This window comes from Anomaloglossus baeobatrachus, chromosome 5 (assembly GCF_048569485.1).
Source record: "Anomaloglossus baeobatrachus isolate aAnoBae1 chromosome 5, aAnoBae1.hap1, whole genome shotgun sequence".
Lineage (NCBI taxonomy): Eukaryota > Metazoa > Chordata > Amphibia > Anura > Aromobatidae > Anomaloglossus > Anomaloglossus baeobatrachus.
In genome coordinates, this window is record NC_134357.1 from 59,376,980 (window position 1) to 59,396,438 (window position 19,459).

The 19,459-nt window shown below is 44.5% G+C and overlaps 1 protein-coding gene across 2 annotated transcripts in view; it reads left to right on the forward strand.

Moving 5' to 3' along the window:
* Positions 1–4,614: 4,614 nt before the first annotated feature.
* ADGRA1 (adhesion G protein-coupled receptor A1) overlaps positions 4,615–19,459 on the forward strand; it is a 1,087,584-nt gene continuing 1,072,739 nt past the window's right edge. Inside the window, exon 1 of one of the 2 annotated variants that reach the window (XM_075348547.1) lies at positions 4,615–5,049. In XM_075348547.1, the coding sequence (XP_075204662.1) occupies positions 4,817–5,049 (233 nt within the window). In that variant the 5' untranslated portion in view covers positions 4,615–4,816. The remainder of the gene's footprint in view (positions 5,050–19,459) is intronic. The other variant, XM_075348548.1, reaches the window with a different exon arrangement.

A 19,459-nucleotide genomic window follows, 5' to 3' on the forward strand; every position in this document is an offset into this window, starting at 1 on the left:
AACCCGGGCTTTATGTCACCCTTAAAGAAAACATGTCAGCCAATACATGCTACTCAAACCATGGGCAGCATGGACCAGGCACTGGCTGTATGATCACAGCCAGGTATATTTCACATTGAGTAATGTGGTTTTTTAGAAAAACAAACATACTTTTATCAGCCGGATGGGTATGACAGCTAGATTGCACTGCACAGAGTTTGTAGTCTGTCACAATGGAGAAGTATAGCTCTGCATAGGAGCTGCAGACACAAAATGCTGGGAGATTTTTAATCAATTCTATTTGCAATATACTGTATATATACAGTCATGGTTGAAAGTTTTGGGATTTTTGAAATTGTTCCAGAAAATGAAATATTTCCCCCAGAAAATTATTGCAATTACATATTTTGTTATATTGTTTATTTCCTTTGTGTGCATTGGAACAGCACAAAAAAAAAAGAAAAAAAAAAAAGGAAATTGGACATAATCTTACACAAACCTCCAAAATTGGTGTGGACAAAATTGTTGCCACCCTCAACTTAATATTTGGTTGCACACACTTTGAAATAAATAACTAATCAATCGCTTCCTATAACCGCCCACAAGCTTCTTACTCCTCTCACCTGGAATTTCAGAGTATTCTTTAGTAAAATCCTCCAGGTCTTATATTTGAAGGTGCCTTCTACCATGAGCAATTTTATCATCTCTCCACAGACAGGTGTCAATGGGATTTAGATTCGGACTCATTGCTGTCACTTCAGAACTCTCCAGCGCTTTGTTTCCATCCATTTCAGGGGTCTTCTTGAAGTATGTTTGGTGTTATTGTCCTATTGGAAAACCCATGACATAGGTCCTTTCTGACACTGGGCACTATATGGCAACCCAAAATCCTTTGGTACTCTTTAGATTTCATGTACACAGTCATGGCATCAGTGCCAGAGGCAGCAAAGCAGCCCCACAAAAACTTTGAGCCTCCACCATATTTGACTATAGGTACTGGATACTTTTCTTTGTAGGCCACATTCCATTTTCAGTAAACAGTAGAATGGTGTGCTTTACCAAAAAGCTCTATCTAGGTCTCATCTGTCCACAAGAAGCTTTCCACAAAGGATTTTGGCTTATTGCTGTACATTTTGGGAAACTTCAGTCTTGCTTGTTTATGTCTCTGTGTCAACAATTTTGGATCTCAAGTGCTTAGACAGTTCATTCTCCTCTTTCTGTTCTCCATGCTTAGTGTGGCACACACAGACACACAATGCAAAGGCTGAGTCATCTTCTTCCCTTTTCATCTGGTTTCAGGTGTGATTTTTATATTGCCCTTACTTATTACCTGTTACGTGCAACAGGTGAGGTTGAACGAGCAACACATGCTTGAAGCAGAGCTGTTTACCCACAAAAGTGAAAAGGTGCCAACAATTTTGTTGGTCCTATTTTTGAGGTTGTATAAAATGATGTCCTATTTGCATTTTTTGTGTAGATTCAATACACACAAAGGAAATAAACGTGTATAAAAAAACATGTATAATTGCAATAACACTATGTAACAAATTTGATTTTTTTTGTTTGTCCTTGGGTGCCAAAGGTGTTTTCCCAATCACTTATGATTAAAGTGAAAAGAAAATGGCAAAAATTCCCAAGAAAGTTTGCTTTTGTGGTCAGGATATTGAAATCTATGTTTTCTCGAACATTTGCAAAACGTGCAACGTTGTGTAGACCGCAAGAAGCTTCCGGAAATGCGAGAACTGTCGACGAAGTAGTATAAAAATAGGATCCTTAATTGTCCATTTCTGTTTGTGCTAAGGCTGCTTTACACACAACAACATCGCTAAATGAGATGTCGTTGGGGTCACGGAATTCGTGACGCACATCTGGCCTCGTTTGCAATGTTGTTGCGTGTGACACGTACAAGGGACCGCTAACGATCAAAAATACTCACCTTATCGTTGCTCATTGACATGCTGTCCAGTTCCCAAATATCGTTGCTGTTGCAGGACACAGGTTGTTAGTTGTTCCTGCAGCAGCACAAATCGATATGTGTGACACCGCAGGAACGAGGAACCTCATCTTACCTGCGGCCGCCCGCAATGAGGAATGAAGGAGGTGGGCGGGATGTTCGTCCCGCTCATCTCCGCCCCTCCGCTTCGATTAAGCGGCCGTTAAGTGACATCACTTTGACGCCGAACTTACCGCCCCCTCATAAAGAAGGCGGATCGCCGGTCACAGCGACGTCGCTAGGCAGGTAAGTAGTGTGACGGGTCCAAGCGATGTTGTGCGCCACGGGCAGCGATTTGCCCGTGACACACAACCGACGAGGGCGGGTACGCGTGCTAGCGATCTCGCTAGCGAGATCGCAGCATGTAAAGCGGCCTTTACAGTTGATACATACCTGCATTTAATTTAGATGACATCAAGAGGTTGTAAGTGTCCGGTGGATGCATTTTGCTATATTTGTGGTATATTTTGGGACAGCCGGACATCAATCAGCACTATGACAGGTGGGACCGGCCACAGAGGACCGAGTTTTCTGTGGGAAAGAATAACATGAAGTGGGAGCCATTGGTAGACCAACGGAGAGTGCTGATACCACCCCTGCACATCAAGTTAGGCCTGATAAAACAGTCACAGCTCTCGACAAAGAATTGGCAGTCTTCAAGTACCTTACAAGATCTCATTTCTAAGTTGTCTAAGGCAAAGGTTAAAGCTGGTATCTTCGTCAGACCACAAATGAAGCAGATTATAGAGAACGAAGAATTCGTAAGGAAGCTGACTAGAAAAGAGGAGCTTGGAGCAGCTTTGCTGCAGTAGTGCATGGCCTCCTGGGCAATCACAAGGATGAGAGATGTGCAACCGGTTCAGACTCTGATAAAGAACTTTGGAAAAATGGGATGTAGGATGTCTCTCAAAGTACATATCTTGGATGCTCAACTTGACAAATTCAAGGAAAACATGGGGGCTTACTCAGAAGAGCAAGGTGAGCGCTTTCATCAGGATATAAAGGTCTTTGAACAACGCTAAAAAGGAGAGTATAATGAGAACATGATGGGAAGACTATATTTGGGATTTAAGAAAGGGGTTAAATTCTGTTGGAACCACTACTCAGGAGCCGGTATGTTGTTTGCCCGTGCACTGACCACTATTAATGGACTTGGAATGGGTGAGCTGAATCACCCCTCTATTTCCTTCTTGTAATGTGATTGGACAATATTTGGGGGTTGATTTGTGAAAGTGATTTGCAGTATAATCGTAAATCGAGAAAAGCTACTCACTTCTAAACCGCTCTTGCTCACCTTGGCCAATATTAAACGCATATACAATGATTTTGTAACTGTATCAACAAAAAGAAATGATGAACATTTTCGATATTCTTATGCAAATACGTAAAGCTGAATATTTCATTGTCCTGGTCACAAAAGCAAAGTCTATAATTAATGAAGTAGTTTTTCTTGACTATTTAGGTATGAGTAGCTGGAATATAGCACTTAAAAGCTGGAGACAAAAATTGTGTTACATAGTGTAATTTTATGGGAGAAATAGTTGATTTTCTTCAGCAATTTCAAGGGTGACAACACTTTTGGCCATGGCTGCATATATAAGTATGTGAAGTATGCTGCCCGGCTAATCCACCTGTCCCCCCGCTACTCCCCGACCTCTCCTCTCTGCCAATCCCTTCACTGGCTTCCCATTGCCCAACGACTCCAGTTCAAAACACTAACCATGACATACAAAGCCATCCACAACCTGTCTCCTCCCTACATCTGTGACCGAGTCTCCCGATACTTACCTGCACGTAACCTTTGATCCTCACAAGATCTCCTTCTCTACTCCCCTCTAGGCTCCTCTTCCCACCATCACATTCAAGATTTCTCGCGTGCCTCCCCCATACTCTTGAATGCTCTGCCTCAACACATCAGACTCTCGCCCACCTTGACAAGCTTCAAAAGGAACCTGAAGACCCACCTCTTCCGACAAGCCTACAACCTGCCGTAACCCTCAGTCTGATATAGCGCCGCACAATCAGCTCTACCCTCACCTACTGTATCCTCACCTATCCCTTGTAGACTGTGAGCCCTCGCGGGCAGGGACCGCTCTCCTCCTGTACCTGTCTGTGTCTTGTATTGTTTATGATTATTGTACTTGTCCCTATTATGTACACCCCTTTCACAAGTAAAGCGCCATGGAATTGATGGCGTTATAATAATAAATAATAATAATAGGTGTGTGTGTGTGTGTGTGTGTGAGTGTGTGTGTGAGTGTGTGTGTGTGTGTGTGTGTGTGTGTGTGTGTGTCTATACAGTATATATATATATTCTGCAACTTCCCTACAAAAATCTTCTGAACCAAAAGATTCTTGAACATTTGCTATTTTCTTGGAGATTTGCCATGTTCTTGCAGTATAGGATAGAGTAAGGATCTGATGTATGATGTGATACAATCCCATTGTGCTCTGGTCAGGGTGATCTATGGTGGATGTAATGGCTGTGAATGTACTGGAGGGACCAATGATATAGAAGTGAGTGGGCTGGACGCAGGGATGGAGAAGGGGAGGAGGTGGGTGCGGGATGGAGGGGCTGCTGACAGCCATAGCCTAACACACTTTTTCCTGTGTAACTTTTCCCCAGCATTATTGTAAGTTCTGATAAACTTTGGCTCGCAGGCGACTTGTCTCCCTGACAGCTGATTGGAGTGAGATGACAGGATATTATTTCACGATGTCCTTCATATATTCACAGACAGCTCTGCGCGCAGCAGTCATCACTTATGAAAACTTTTTTAATGGCAAATAATAATTATAAAAAAAAAAAAATCTGGAATGTTTGAGGTCTGAAGATGTCCTAACATGGATTGTACACATCTGTTTTGGGTCTGGTGTTTCCTCGTGTTTGCCATTGTAGGCAGCTCGCTTGCCAGCAGGATCTGTCCGGACCTCCTCACTGACAGCTGCCTGTGCACCGCCGAGCGATCCAAGGCTCCGGGGCGACAGAAGCTCATCACCATCAAAGTGGTGTGCAATGGAGGCGAGCTGGTGGAAACCCTACAGCCCACACTGCTGCCCAACAAAACTGTGGCCCTGTGAGTACCCAATGGCTTCCAAATAAAATGACTACTTCTTTGTATTCTGCATGCCGTCATTTTTTTAGGTTGTGAAAATAAAGTTGTCTAGAGGAGAGTGAAGGGAGCCGTGCGGAGGAAACTATGCAAAATTATTTAAAGAATTTGCAGGAAATTCTTAAACTCAGTGGTGATAAAAAAAGGAAATACTATACATTGCAGAACGTTACGTTCCAACACGTGACTGCTACAAGTATCAATATCTATCTATCTATCTATCTATCTATCTATCTATTCATCCATCAGAATCTATCTACCTATTCATCCATCAGTATCTATCTATCTATCTATCTATTCATCCATCAGTATCTATCTATCTATCTATTCATCAATCAGAATCTATCTACCTATTCATCCATCAGTATCTATCTATCTATCTATCTATCTATCTATCTATTCATCCATCAGTATCTATCTATCTATCTATCTATCTATCTATCTATTCATCCATCAGTATCTATCTATCTATCTATCTATTCATCCATCAGTATCTATCTATCTATCTATTCATCCATCAGTATCTATCTATCTATCTATCTATCTATCTAGCTACCTATTCATCCATCAGTATCTATCTATCTATCTATCTATCTATTCATCCATATCAGTATCTATCTATCTATTCATCCATCAGAATCTATCTATCTATCTATTTATCTATCTATCTATCTATTCATCCATCAGTATCTATCTATCTATCTATCTATCTATCTATCGATCCATCTGTCAGTATGTATCTATCCATCCATCAGTATGTATCTATCTATCTATCTATCCATTCATCAGTATCTATCTATCTATCTATCATCTATCTATCCATCCATTCATTCATCTATCTGTCAGTATCTATTTATCTATCTATCAATCTATCTATCCATGTGTCAGTATATATCTAGCTATCATCCATCCATCCATCCGTATCTGTCTATCTATCCATCTATCTATTTATTCATCCATCTGTCAGTATCTATCTATTCATCAGTCCATCCATCGCTATCTATTTATTATCTATCCATCCACCAGTATCTATTCATCCATCCAGCCATCCATCCATCAGTATCTATCTATCTATCTATCTATCTATCTATCTATCTATCTATCTATCTATCCCTCTATCTATCTATCTATCTATCTATCTATCTATCTATCTATCTATCTGTCTATCTATCTATCGCTGTATATCTATCTACAGTATATATGAATATGATCTAGCTATCTATTTTTTTTCATATGCCAAACACCAATTGACTACCATGCAGTTTTCTTTAACTCTTTGAAAAAGAGGTTCTTGAGCAGCTGTACTGTGCATCAAAAGTCCGGTATACCTCAATTGCTGCAGAATATGATAATATACACATTTTGAAAATGCTGAGCTTCAAATACTGATTAGTTAGGGGAAGGTAGATTCTCCTTAGTTTTAAAAATGAGGTTCTGCAGCAGCTGTGATGCAATGAACCTCATTATAAATATTTGAGAAAATAAGAATTCACCTGACAGTTGTGATACTTGTATAGCTATGCGCAGCCTCCTGCCCCAATGCTTTAATCTGTAAATATGAGTTGAGTAATTCGGGCAGTTTTGTTGAGGATCTCTCGGAATGTTCTGTCATTCTTTCATCTCCAGCTTTCTTGTGTAATGATTCATACACTATAAGCATTGACTGTAAACTTGTATGAATGATGAGGGTTACTGTATAAATCAATTCAGTAGATACTCAGTTTTCATGGATATTTAGTGTTCTTTCTATTACTTGATTTGACCATTTAGAATTAATTTTAGAACTTGAATATTCAAGGGACAGCAACAATACATATTACTGCACATATTAATTTCCTTTGGATCAGATATATTACATGAAAAATTACAGATCTATCAGCAAATTGCTTAAGAAATATTACAAAAATCTGCTGACTTGGCACAGTACCAGCAGCAGGATTTTTCATTTTGGAGGCTCTGCTGTTTGTCTTGAACACCTATGGACAGGTTGTCTCTCAGCTCTGGGTTTTATGCTGGTCCTGGGAGATGCCTACGCAGATGCTCTTCGTTCCAGGTGATTGGTTCGCTTCATTAGGGAGCATGCTTGCCCGTTATGTCGCCAGTCTTACTTCCCGGTTACAGTAGTGCTCTCGGCTCCCATAGTGTTTAGTTATCTGGTCTTGTCTCTTGACTCTGGACTGTTGTTGACTCTTCTCTTCCTGTCTCTCTGTTTCTGTTGTTACCTCCTGGATTCTGACCTCGGACCTCCTCCTGACCCCATCCCCGCCTGCTCCCTGTATCCTGTGCGTACTCTTCTGGAATACTGACCTGTGGCTGGTATCTTGACCTCTTCTCTGTCTGCTCCCAGTGTCCTGTCATTACCTACTGGCTTCTGACCTCAGCTTTTCTGACTACCTCTCACCTCTCTCTCTTTCACTGCATACCAGTAGTGTCTAGCGCCACCTAGTGATGGACATCACAGTTTTGCTGTATCAATACATTTAGTGTTTTATCAACTGAAAGTTATAACTACAGGAAAACTGTCATTGTGCCTCCTAGTCCAACCTCGCCCCAGCACAGATTAGCATCTCTCTGTCACTATACAATGTACACAGAGAGCTGTGGTGTGGGTGGGGTTATACACAGTTCATCAACCGAGCTCTGCTTGATCTGCAGGAGTGAAATCTTTATCATTCATTATCCCCCTTTACTCCTCTTTGGTCAGACCTCATCTGGAATATTGTGTCCAGTTCTGGGCACCACATTTTAAAAAAAAGACATCAACAAACTGGAGCAAGTTCAGAGCAGAGTGACCAGAATGGTGACTGGACTGCAAACCATGTCCTATGAGGAACGGTTACAGGATTTAGGATTGTTTAGCTTGCAAAAGAGAAGGCTGAGAGGAGACTTAATAGCTGTCTACAAATTTCTTAAAGGCTGTTACACTGTAGAGGGATCAGTTTTATTCTCATTTTCACAAGGAAAGACTAGAAGCAATGGGATGAAACTGATGGGGAGGAGACAGATTAGATATTAGAAAAAACTTTTTGACAGTGAGGGTGATCAACGAGTGGAACAGGCTGCCACGAGAGGTTGTGAGTTCTCCTTCAATGGAAGTCTTTAAAAGGAGGCTGGACGGACATCTGCCTGAGATGATTTAGTGAATCCTGCTTTGAGTAGGGGGTTGGACTAGATGATCCAGGAGGTCCATTCCAACTCTACCATTCTAGGATTCTATGAAATCTATCATAATTACTCTATTATCTATAATTACAGTATACTAAGTGATACAGCGCTGGAATCAGGGTCTCTGTCCCTACCTCATGCTGCTGTCAGATTACATAGCAAAAACCTGCTGTCCATGGATACAGATTACAAACAAATCATGTGTAGTCTGATCTCAAAGCCATATTCTCTTCTGTTTGTTGCCTACTTCCTACTAACATGAAGTAGAAAAGAGATTGAGGTATGACCACAGTATTGCACAGTTTGCTTTTAGTCTGTAACCATGGAGATGCACAGATCTGTAATGTTTTTCAGTGTTTTATGGTTTTCTCACCCAATCTCTATTGTTAAGCTGATGTCCTCTTAAGATCCAGATGCACACTAAAATGGCTGCTACATTCCCTGTCTCTGCTTTTATACAGGCTATATTATAAGATTATATTCAAGCTTTTATACAGGCTATGATAGTCCCTACTGATTGGCTGTGCTATATCATGTGATACAGTCTTGGCCAAAAAATGTTGGAATCATTGAAACTGTTCCAAAAAATAAAGTAGTCCTCTCATAATATTATTGCAATTACACTATATATGTTTATTCCTTTGTGTGTATTGGAACAACACAAAAAAATGGAGAAAAAGACAAATTGGACCTAATTTTTCACACAAAGCTCCAAATATTGGCCAGACAAAATTGTTGGTACTTTCCTTGCACATCCTTGGAATAAATAACTGCAACCACTCCCTATAAACATCAACAAGCTTTTCACTCCTCTCACCTGGAATTTCAGACTCTTCTTTTACAAACTGCTCCAGGTCTCATATTTGAAGGCATCTTCTCCCAACAGCAATTTTAAGGTCTCTCCACAGGTGTCAATGGGATTTAGATCCAGGCTCATTGTTGTCACTTCGGAACTCTCCAGCTCTTTGATCACATCCATTTCTGAGGGCTTCTTGAAATATGTTTGGAGTCAATGTCTTGCTGGAAGACCCATGACCTCCGATGCAAACCCAGCTTTCTGACACTGGGCACCACATTGCGACCCAAAATCCTTTAGTAATCTTCAGATTTCATGATTCCTTGCACACAGTCAAAGCACCAAGGGCCAGAGGCAGCAAAACCACCCCAAAACATCTTTGAACCTCCACCATATTTGACAGTAGGATTACTCACGTACCTTTTGGCAAACTGTAGTCTAGCTTTTTTTACCTGTTTCAGCAGTGGGGTCCTCCTGGGTCTCCCACAATAGCGTTTCATTTCATTCAAATGTTGATGGATAGTTCGTGCTGACACTGATGTACCCTGAGCCGGCAGAAAAGCTTGAATTTCTTTGGAACTTGATTCGGGCTTTTCCACCATGTGGCCTATCCTATATTGTAATCTTTAGTGATGAGCGAGCATGCTTGTCACTACTCGGTACTCGCACGAGTATCACTGTACTCGGGCTGCTCGGCGGGGACCGAGTAATCTCGCGATACTCGTGCTTTACTCGTGGTCTTCATTTCTGCATGTTGGCGCTCTTTTGAGAGCCAGCCCTCATGCAGGGATTGGCTGGCAGACCACTGCAATGCCACAGCCCTGTTAGTTGTGGAATTGCAGTGATTGGCCGGCCTGCACAGCGTCACCGAGCCTTTATATCGGCCGGCGCGCTGTGCTCTGCTCACAGCTATTCTGACAGTGAGTGTAGGGAGAGTGTCGCTGATTCAGGGAAAGCTTTGCGGCCCTTTATAGCTTTTTCAGTTGCAGGGCTGCAAACAGTGTGACCAAAAGTCCTTCTCAGGACTATTCTAGTTGTATACAGGCAGGCAGGGTATAGCCAGGTCGGAGTACAGTAGCAGAGTCCTTCTCAGGACTATTGTTGCTATATACAGGCAGGGTATAGCCAGGTCTGAATACAGGCTAGTGACCAAAAGAGTCCTTGTCAGGACTATTGTAGCAGTATACAGGCAGGCAGGCAGGCAGGGTAGTGGTGACCGTATACCAGCCTTCATATCTGGGGCTGGTGTACACAGTGTAAAACAGTCCAGATAGTGTCTGACTTGTCTGTACTGTAATTGTCGCTCCCCAAAAAAACCTGTTAGTAGGTTATTATTGCGTCCGTGCTTGGTTTTTAAAACCGCACGTGTGTGCCTGTTGGTGGCAGCGTACAGGTGCACTGGTGTGCGTTTACCAAACTATTATATAACGCACAAGTGTAGTGTATAATACACGTCAGTCAGCAGTGGCTGATAGTGTCAGAGTTCTTAATTTTTGCTCCTAAAACCTGTGTTAGGTTATTATTGCGTCCGTGCTTGGTTTTTAAAACCGCACGTGTGTGCCTGTTGGTGGCAGCGTACAGGTGCACTGGTGTGCGTTTACCAAACTATTATATAACGCACAAGTGTAGTGTATAATACACGTCAGTCAGCAGTGGCTGATAGTGTCAGAGTTCTTAATTTTTGCTCCTAAAACCTGTGTTAGGTTATTATTGCGTCCGTGCTTGGTTTTTAAAACCGCACGTGTGTGCCTGTTGGTGGCAGCGTACAGGTGCACTGGTGTGCGTTTACCAAACTATTATATAACGCACAAGTGTAGTGTATAATACACGTCAGTCAGCAGTGGCTGATAGTGTCAGAGTTCTTAATTTTTGCTCCTAAAACCTGTGTTAGGTTATTATTGCGTCCGTGCTTGGTTTTTAAAACCGCACGTGTGTGCCTGTTGGTGGCAGCGTACAGGTGCACTGGTGTGCGTTTACCAAACTATTATATAACGCACAAGTGTAGTGTATAATACACGTCAGTCAGCAGTGGCTGATAGTGTCAGAGTTCTTAATTTTTGCTCCTAAAACCTGTGTTAGGTTATTATTGCGTCCGTGCTTGGTTTTTAAAACCGCACGTGTGTGCCTGTTGGTGGCAGCGTACAGGTGCACTGGTGTGCGTTTACCAAACTATTATATAACGCACAAGTGTAGTGTATAATACACGTCAGTCAGCAGTGGCTGATAGTGTCAGAGTTCTTAATTTTTGCTCCTAAAACCTGTGTTAGGTTATTATTGCGTCCGTGCTTGGTTTTTAAAACCGCACGTGTGTGCCTGTTGGTGGCAGCGTACAGGTGCACTGGTGTGCAATTTCCAGAAACTTTGATATAACGCACAAGTAGTGAATATACACGTCAGCAGTGCACAGCATTGCAAAATGCGCAAGGGCATTGGCAAGGAACAAGGAAGTGGACGTGATGGTGGTGCAGGCAGAGGCCGAGGTCGTGGGCAAGCTCTAATTTCGCCACAACAAAGGGCCACATCTAGTCGCTCGCACGTCCTGTCCCAAATTCTTGGGGACCGCAGCAGTACACCGCTCTTGAACCAAGACCAGTGTCAACAGGTTGTTAGTTGGATAGCGGATAATGCTTCCAGTCAGATTGGCACCACCACAAACACTCTGTCTTCCACACGGTCAAGTGTCAGTAGCCGTGATACTGCACCGCACATTTCTGAACCTGATCCTCCTTCCTACCACCAGGCTGAGTACACGTCCTCCTCGGACATTAATGATCCCACACTTGGACACTCGGAAGAGCTGTTCACGTTTCCATTCACACATTCTGGCCTCTCGCCAGCTCATATTGAAGTGGGTCATGAGGAGATCGTCTGTACAGATAGCCAAATATTTGAGCAGCCACGTTCTCACGAAGTTGGCAACGTGTCTCAACAAGTGGTGGACGATGATGAGACACAATTGTCAGCAAGTCAGGAGGAGGAGCAGGGTGCGGAAGAGGAAGACGACGTGGTGGATGATCCAGTAACTGACCCAACCTGGCAGGAGGATATGCAGAGCGAGGACAGCAGTGCACAGGGGGAGGGAGGCGTAGCATCACAACAGGCAGTAAGAAGCAGGGTGGTGGTCCCAGGCAGAAGTCAGGCAACCGTTCCCCGTAACAACACGACGACACAAGGTGCCTGTACAAATGTTAGGTCTTCACGAGTCTGGCAGTTTTTTAAGTTGGATCCAGATGATTCAAAAAAGGCCATTTGCAACACCTGCCGTGCCAGCATCAGCAGGGGTACCAAAACTAGCAGCCTGACCACCACCAGCATGATCAGGCACATGTCAGCCAAGCACCCGACTTTGTGGGAAGTACAACAGAGTCGAGGAGCAGTGCTTGCTGATGTCACTGCTACGTCTTCGCTGGTTGTGCATGCGAGCCAATCCTCTGTCCATGCTGCCTGCGAACAAGCCTCCTCCACTCCTGCACCTGCAGTTGCCTACGCAGAAAGAACACCATCATCAAGCACGTCCTTGTCCCAGCGCAGCGTTCAGTTATCCATTCAGCAAACCTTTGAACGCAGGCGCAAATACACTGCCAACACCCCACATGCCACAGTTCTAAATGCTAACATTTCGCGACTGCTTGCGCTGGAAATGTTGCCTTTTAGGCTGGTGGAGACAGAAGCATTCCGTGACCTGATGGCGGCAGCTGTCCCACGTTACTCGGTCCCCAGCCGCCACTATTTCTCCCGGTGTGCCGTCCCCGCGTTGCATAACCACGTGTCACAAAACATCACACGTGCCCTGAACAACGCTGTTTCACCCAAAGTCCACCTAACCACAGACACGTGGACAAGTGCTTGTGGGCAAGGCCGCTACATCTCGTTGACGGCACACTGGGTTAATATTGTGGAAGCTGGGACCCAGTCTGAGCGAGGGACGGAACACGTCCTTCCCACACCAAGGTTTGCAGGCCCTACCTCAGTCAGTGTTTCACCCACACTCTACAGCTCCGGAATGTCATGCTCTTCAGCCTCCTCCTCCTCCTGCGCATCCTCATCCACTGTGCCCTCCACACCAGTCACAAGCTGGAAGCACTGCAGCACTGCCTCGGCGAAGCGGCAACAGGCTGTGCTGAAGCTAATCTGCATAGGTGACAAACCCCACAATGCAGAAGAGCTGTGGACAGCTCTGAAACAGCAGGCAGATCACTGGCTCACACCTCTGAACCTAAAGCCAGGAAAGGTCGTTTGTGACAATGGCCGGAACCTGGTGGCGGCTTTGAGGCGAGGCCAGCTGACACATGTTCCATGCGTGGCCCATGTGCTCAACCTCGTGGTTCAGCGGTTTATAAAGTCATACCCAGAGCTGTCTGATCTGCTGGTAAAAGTTCGCCGCCTGTCTGCACATTTTCGAAAGTCACCTACTGCTTCAGCCGGCCTTGCCGGCTTTCAGCGCCGTTTGCATCTTCCGGCTCACAGACTGGTGTGTGATGTCCCCACGCGTTGGAATTCAACTCTGCACATGTTGGTCAGGATATGTGAGCAGAAGAGGGCAGTTGTTGAGTACCTGCATCACCTAAGCCGTCGGGAAATGGGTCAAACTCCACACATAACACCTGAGGAGTGGAGATGGATGTCAGACCTATGTACCATCCTCCAAAACTTTGAGGACTCCACCAAGATGGTGAGTGGTGATGACGCCATTATTAGCGTCACCATACCGCTACTCTGCCTTCTAAAACGGTCCCTTTTGAAAAACAAACATGATGCATTGCAGGCGGAGCGCGATGAGTTGCAGCAAGAAACAGTAGTGGGTGTGGGTGATAACACACAGCCCAGCCTCGTCTCATCACAACGTGCAGTGGAGGACTATGACGAGGAGGAGGATGAAGACATGGAGCAACTCTCCGGCCAAATTGAGGATATGACATGCACACCAGTCATATCCTCGATTCAGCGTGGCTGGCCAGAGGACAGGGTAGATGAGGAGGAGGAGGAGGAGGAGGAGGAGGAGGACAGCATGTTCAGTCATCTTGTTGGTCAGGCTACTGAAGTCCTGGCTGTTAAGAGTCTGGCGCACATGGCTGACTTTATGGTAAGCTGCCTGTCTCGTGACCCTCGCGTTAAGAACATCTTGGCCGACAATCATTACTGGTTGGTAACACTGTTAGACCCACGCTACAAGGAGAACTTTTTGTCTCTTATTCCCGTGGATGAGAGGTCAACCAAAATGCAGCAGTTTCGGAAGGCCATACTCACGGAAGTAGGCAAAGCATTCCCCTCACAAAACGCTAGCGGCATAGGTCAGGAATCAGTGGACAACCGAGGCGTACAGCCGAGAGAGGCACAAGTCCAATCCGCCAGAGGTAGGGGAACAGTCTTTAAGATGTGGGACAGTTTTCTCAGCCCCTCACGTACCACAGCCCCTGAGGTGCGGGGTAGTGCCACAAGAAATCCTAAGTTTGCCCAGATGCTGAAGGAGTACCTTGCAGATCGAACAACTGTACTCCGACATTCCTCTGTGCCTTACAATTATTGGGTATCCAAGCTGGACACGTGGCATGAATTGGCTCTCTACGCCTTGGAAGTCCTGGCCTGCCCTGCTGCTAGCGTTTTGTCAGAGCGTGTTTTTAGTGCCGCAGGTGGAATCATTACAGATAAACGCACCCGCCTGTCAACTGAAAATGCTGACAGGCTGACTCTGATAAAGATGAACAAGGGTTGGATTGGGCCAGACTTCACCACACCACCAGCAAATGAGAGCGGAATTTAAAGTTTGCCATGTACCTCCACTCACCCATGGGTACACTTCTCGACTTTGGATAATCGCTGGACTGCTCCTCCTTCTCCTCATGCGCCATCATGATGACCGTTACAATAGTTAGGTCTTTGTTTCAGGTATACCCCCAGTGGTAAATTTTTTCGCCCATTCTTTGCAGAATGGACATTACAACGACAGGAGACCCGCTCCTTTGCAATGGGAACAATGTTTTGAGGCCCTCATGCACGTCTCTACCCAGGGACAACGTGTAGCCTCCCAATTTTTGGCTGCCCTGCCTAAGGGCTATACTGAAATACACCCACTTCCTTAAAATGGACACTTAATGTTTTGAGGCCCTCATGCACGTCTCTACCCAGGGACAATGTGGAGCCTCCCAATTTTTGGCTGCCCTGGCAAAGGGCTATACTGAAATAGACCCACTTCCTTACAATGGGCACTTCAGGTTTAAAGGCCATCATGCACGTCTCTACCCAGGGACAATGTGGAGCCTCCCAATTTTTGGCTGCCCTGCCTAAGGGCTATACTATAATACACCCACTTCCTGACAATGGACACTTAATGTTTTGAGGCCCTCATGCACGTCTCTACCCAGGGACAATGTGGAGCCTCCCAATTTTTGGCTGCCCTGGCAAAGGGCTATACTGAAATAGACCCACTTCCTTACAATGGGCACTTCAGGTTTAAAGGCCATCATGCACGTCTCTATCCAGGGACAATGTGGAGCCTCCCAATTTTTGGCTGCCCTGCCTAAGGGCTATACTGAAATACACCCACTTCCTTAAAATGGACACTTAATGTTTTGAGGCCCTCATGCACGTCTCTACCCAGGGACAATGTGGAGCCTCCCAATTTTTGGCTGCCCTGGCAAAGGGCTATACTGAAATAGACCCACTTCCTTACAATGGGCACTTCAGGTTTAAAGGCCATCATGCACGTCTCTATCCAGGGACAATGTGGAGCCTCCCAATTTTTGGCTGCCCTGCCAAAGGGCTATACTACAATAGACCCACTTCCTAACAATAGGCACTTAATGTTTTGAGGCCCTCATGCACGTCTCTATCCAGGGACAACGTGGAGCCTCCCAATTTTAGGCTGCCCTGCCAAAGGGCTATACTACAATAGACCCACTTCCTTACAATAGGCACTTAATGTTTTGAGGCCCTCATGCACGTCTCTATCCAGGGACAACGTGGAGCCTCCCAATTTTTGGCTGCCCTGCCAAAGGGCTATACTACAATAGACCCACTTCCTTACAATAGGCACTTCAGGTTTACAGGCCCTCATGCACGTCTCTATCCAGGGACAACGTGGAGCCTCACAATTTTTGGCTGCCCTGCCTAAGGGCTATACTACAATAGACCCACTTCCTTACAATGGGCACTTCAGGTTTACAGGCCCTCATGCACGTCTGTATGCAGGGGCATTGGTGAACCTCACAATTTTGGACTGCCCTGGCATAGGAAAATACTACAAAGACTCACTTCCTCAAAATGGGCACATTAGACTCAGAGGCCTTTATGTCCGTCTCTTCTCAGGGACATCGGAGTGCCACACAATGTTTTACGTAAAATCTTTCATGTATTAATCTCACAAAGTAACATACATTAGCTCTATCTCACTATTGGGTATGTGCCCTTAACATTTCCGCCATGAAAATTCATTTTGGTGTCATTTTTGAAGGTTTTCTGGTGAGTCCGTAAAAATGGCGTAAAACGCGGACAAAATTGTTCACAGCTGTGACTTTTGAGTGATAAATGCTTCAAGGGGTCTTCCCCATGCTGTTGCCATGTCATTTGAGCACTCTTCTGAGACTTTTGTGACATTTTTAGGGTTTCTCCATGCTGCCGGGAGGTCATTTCACAAAAATACTCGGGTCTCCCATAGGATAACATTGGGCTCGTTGCTCGGGCCGAGTACACGAGTATCTTGGGAGGCTCGGCCCGAGCTTCGAGCACCCGAGCTTTTTAGTACTCGCTCATCACTAGTAATCTTTCATCAATTTTTCTCTGCCGTCCTTGTCCAGGCAGATCAGCTGTTACAGTGCCATGGATTGTAAACTTCTTGATTATGTTGTGCATGATGGACAAAGGAACATCAAGATCACTGGACATGGACTTTCAGATTGTTGATATTTTTCAACAGTTTTGGTTCTCAAGTCCTCAGAACTTGGTCCTCAAGTTCTCTTCTTGTCTTTCTGTTCTTCATGCTTAATGTGGCACACACAGACACAATGCAAAGACTTTGGAATAAATTACTGCAGTCAATTGTTTCCTACAAACACAGAAAATAAATATGTATAAGAAAACATATGGAATTGCTAACATTTTCTGGGAGAAATACTTGAATTTGCAAGGTTTAGGGAATTCCTAAAAAGTCAACAAGAATGAATTAGCATCGAATCAATTCACTTATCTTCGGCTGACGCAAAATGTTAGAAGATTTTTAATCATCATTAAGCCCGCTACACACGCTTCAATATATCTCACAATCCGTCGTTGGGGTCGAGTTGTAAGTGACGCACATCCGGCATCGTTTGTGAGGTATCTGCGTGTGACAGCTACGTGCGATCAGGATTGAACGCAAAACCGTTGATCGCAAACACATCGTATCATTCTCTAGAATTGAGCGTTTTGTTGCACGAACCTAGTCAATTGTAACGTGTGACATCCCTCATACGATTGTGATGTCTGATGCTATGTGCGCAGGTGTGCGCTCTGCACCGCAGCTGAAAAAAGGTCCGCTTAAGAGCGCAGCTGAAAAGCTGCGTTCTGAAGCGCCTCACAATGTCTGTCATTCACTAATCTCTGTCAGTCGGTCACTATCTCTGTCCCTCACTCTCTGTCCATGTCAGTCTATCCCCCTCTCTCATATACTCACCGATCCCCGATCACCGGCGCTGCACGGCATTCACACTGCTCCGGCGGCTTTTACTGTTTTGAAAAAGCCGGCCGCCCATTAAACAATCTCGTATTCCCTGCTATCCCCGCCCACTGGCGCCTATGATTGGTTACAGTGAGACACGCCCCCACGCTGAGTGACAGGTGTCACACTGCACCCAATCACAGCAGCCGGTGGGCGTGTCTATACTGTGCAGTGAAATAAATAATTAAATAATTAAAAAAAACGGCGTGCGGTCCCCCCCCATTTTAATACCAGCCAGATAAAGCCATACGGCTGAAGGCTGATATTCTCAGGATGGGGAGCTCCACGTTATGGGGAGCCCCCCAGCCTAACAATATCAGCCAGCAGCCCCCCAGAATTGCCGCATACATTAGATGCGACAGTTCTGGGACTGTACTCGGCTCTTCCCGATTTACCCTGGTGCGTTGGCAAATCGGGGTAATAAGGAGTTATTATATGTGTCTGCTGTCATCGGCCATTCAGCTCTGCTACATGGCTGTCTGTGTCTGCTGTCAGCGGCCATGTAGCAGAGCTGAATGGCAGATGACATAGTAAAAACGCATCCCTACACATTACACACGCTTGGCAAGTCAATAAGTAAAAAAAAAAAAAGGGTGCCCAATGCATACGTCACAGAACACATGATCTAAAGGAGCGCACATAAAATTGATCAATTTAACATAGACTACTAACGCACGTGTGACAGCAAATGAACGACCTACGTGCAATCTCATAAGATCCCGTATGCAACCTGGGCATGTCACATCGCAAATGCGATTGTACAACTAATTGCAAAGCAGACTTTACTCGCAAAATTGTTTTCTTTTTTTTTTCTTTTGTTAGATCCACTGAATGTAAAACAAACCAAGGCTAGAAAAATGGACATACTTGTTACAAGTTTCTGTAATGCATCAATATTAACTAATAATACCTTGTGCCATGAAAAGTATAAACATTATTAAGGTCTTATGACATGGCAAAATATGATTTCCTCATATGTTAGTGGTTACCATTTAATAATAAAGGTTCACTAAGTTTCAGGCTTCAAAGTTCGTTCCATCATTGATTATCAGACTTTATGCAGTTTATGGCCTGATCCAAGTTTCAGATTTCTCTATTGTGGGATTATCTTTTCCAGTAATGTAGGCTGGATGTGAGATCTGTTTGTATCCAGGGAGCTGCCATCTTTACTTACTTTTATGTATTGGCACAATTGAAAAATTACCCTTATCTCCAATCCGTATGTAGCTTTAGATCTGTTTACAATCACCTCAGCAGTGAGCTATAGTCAGCAGTGGGGACCGCAGGGATATGTACTAGGACCAGTGGACTGTAGTCAGCAGTGGGGACTGCAGGGATATATGCTAGGAGTAGGACTGATGCTTTTTAATCTCTTTATTAATGATCTTGTGGATGGGATTGATAGTGCAGTGTCAGTCTTTGCTGATGACACCAAACTATGTAGGATATTAAAAACTGACCTTGATAGTACAATATTACAAAAAGATCTGGATAAGATGTCAGAATGGGCAGATACTTGGCAAATGAGATTTAATGTTGATAAATGTAAAGTAATGCACCTAGGACGGAGTAATCCTATAGCTGCGTATACATTAAATGGAAGTAAACTCGGGACTACAGAACAGGAGAAGGACTTGGGTATTCTCATTACAAATAAGCTGAGCAGCAGCACTCAATGTCAGGCAGCAGCTGCTAAAGCAAACAAGATTCTAGGGTGTATA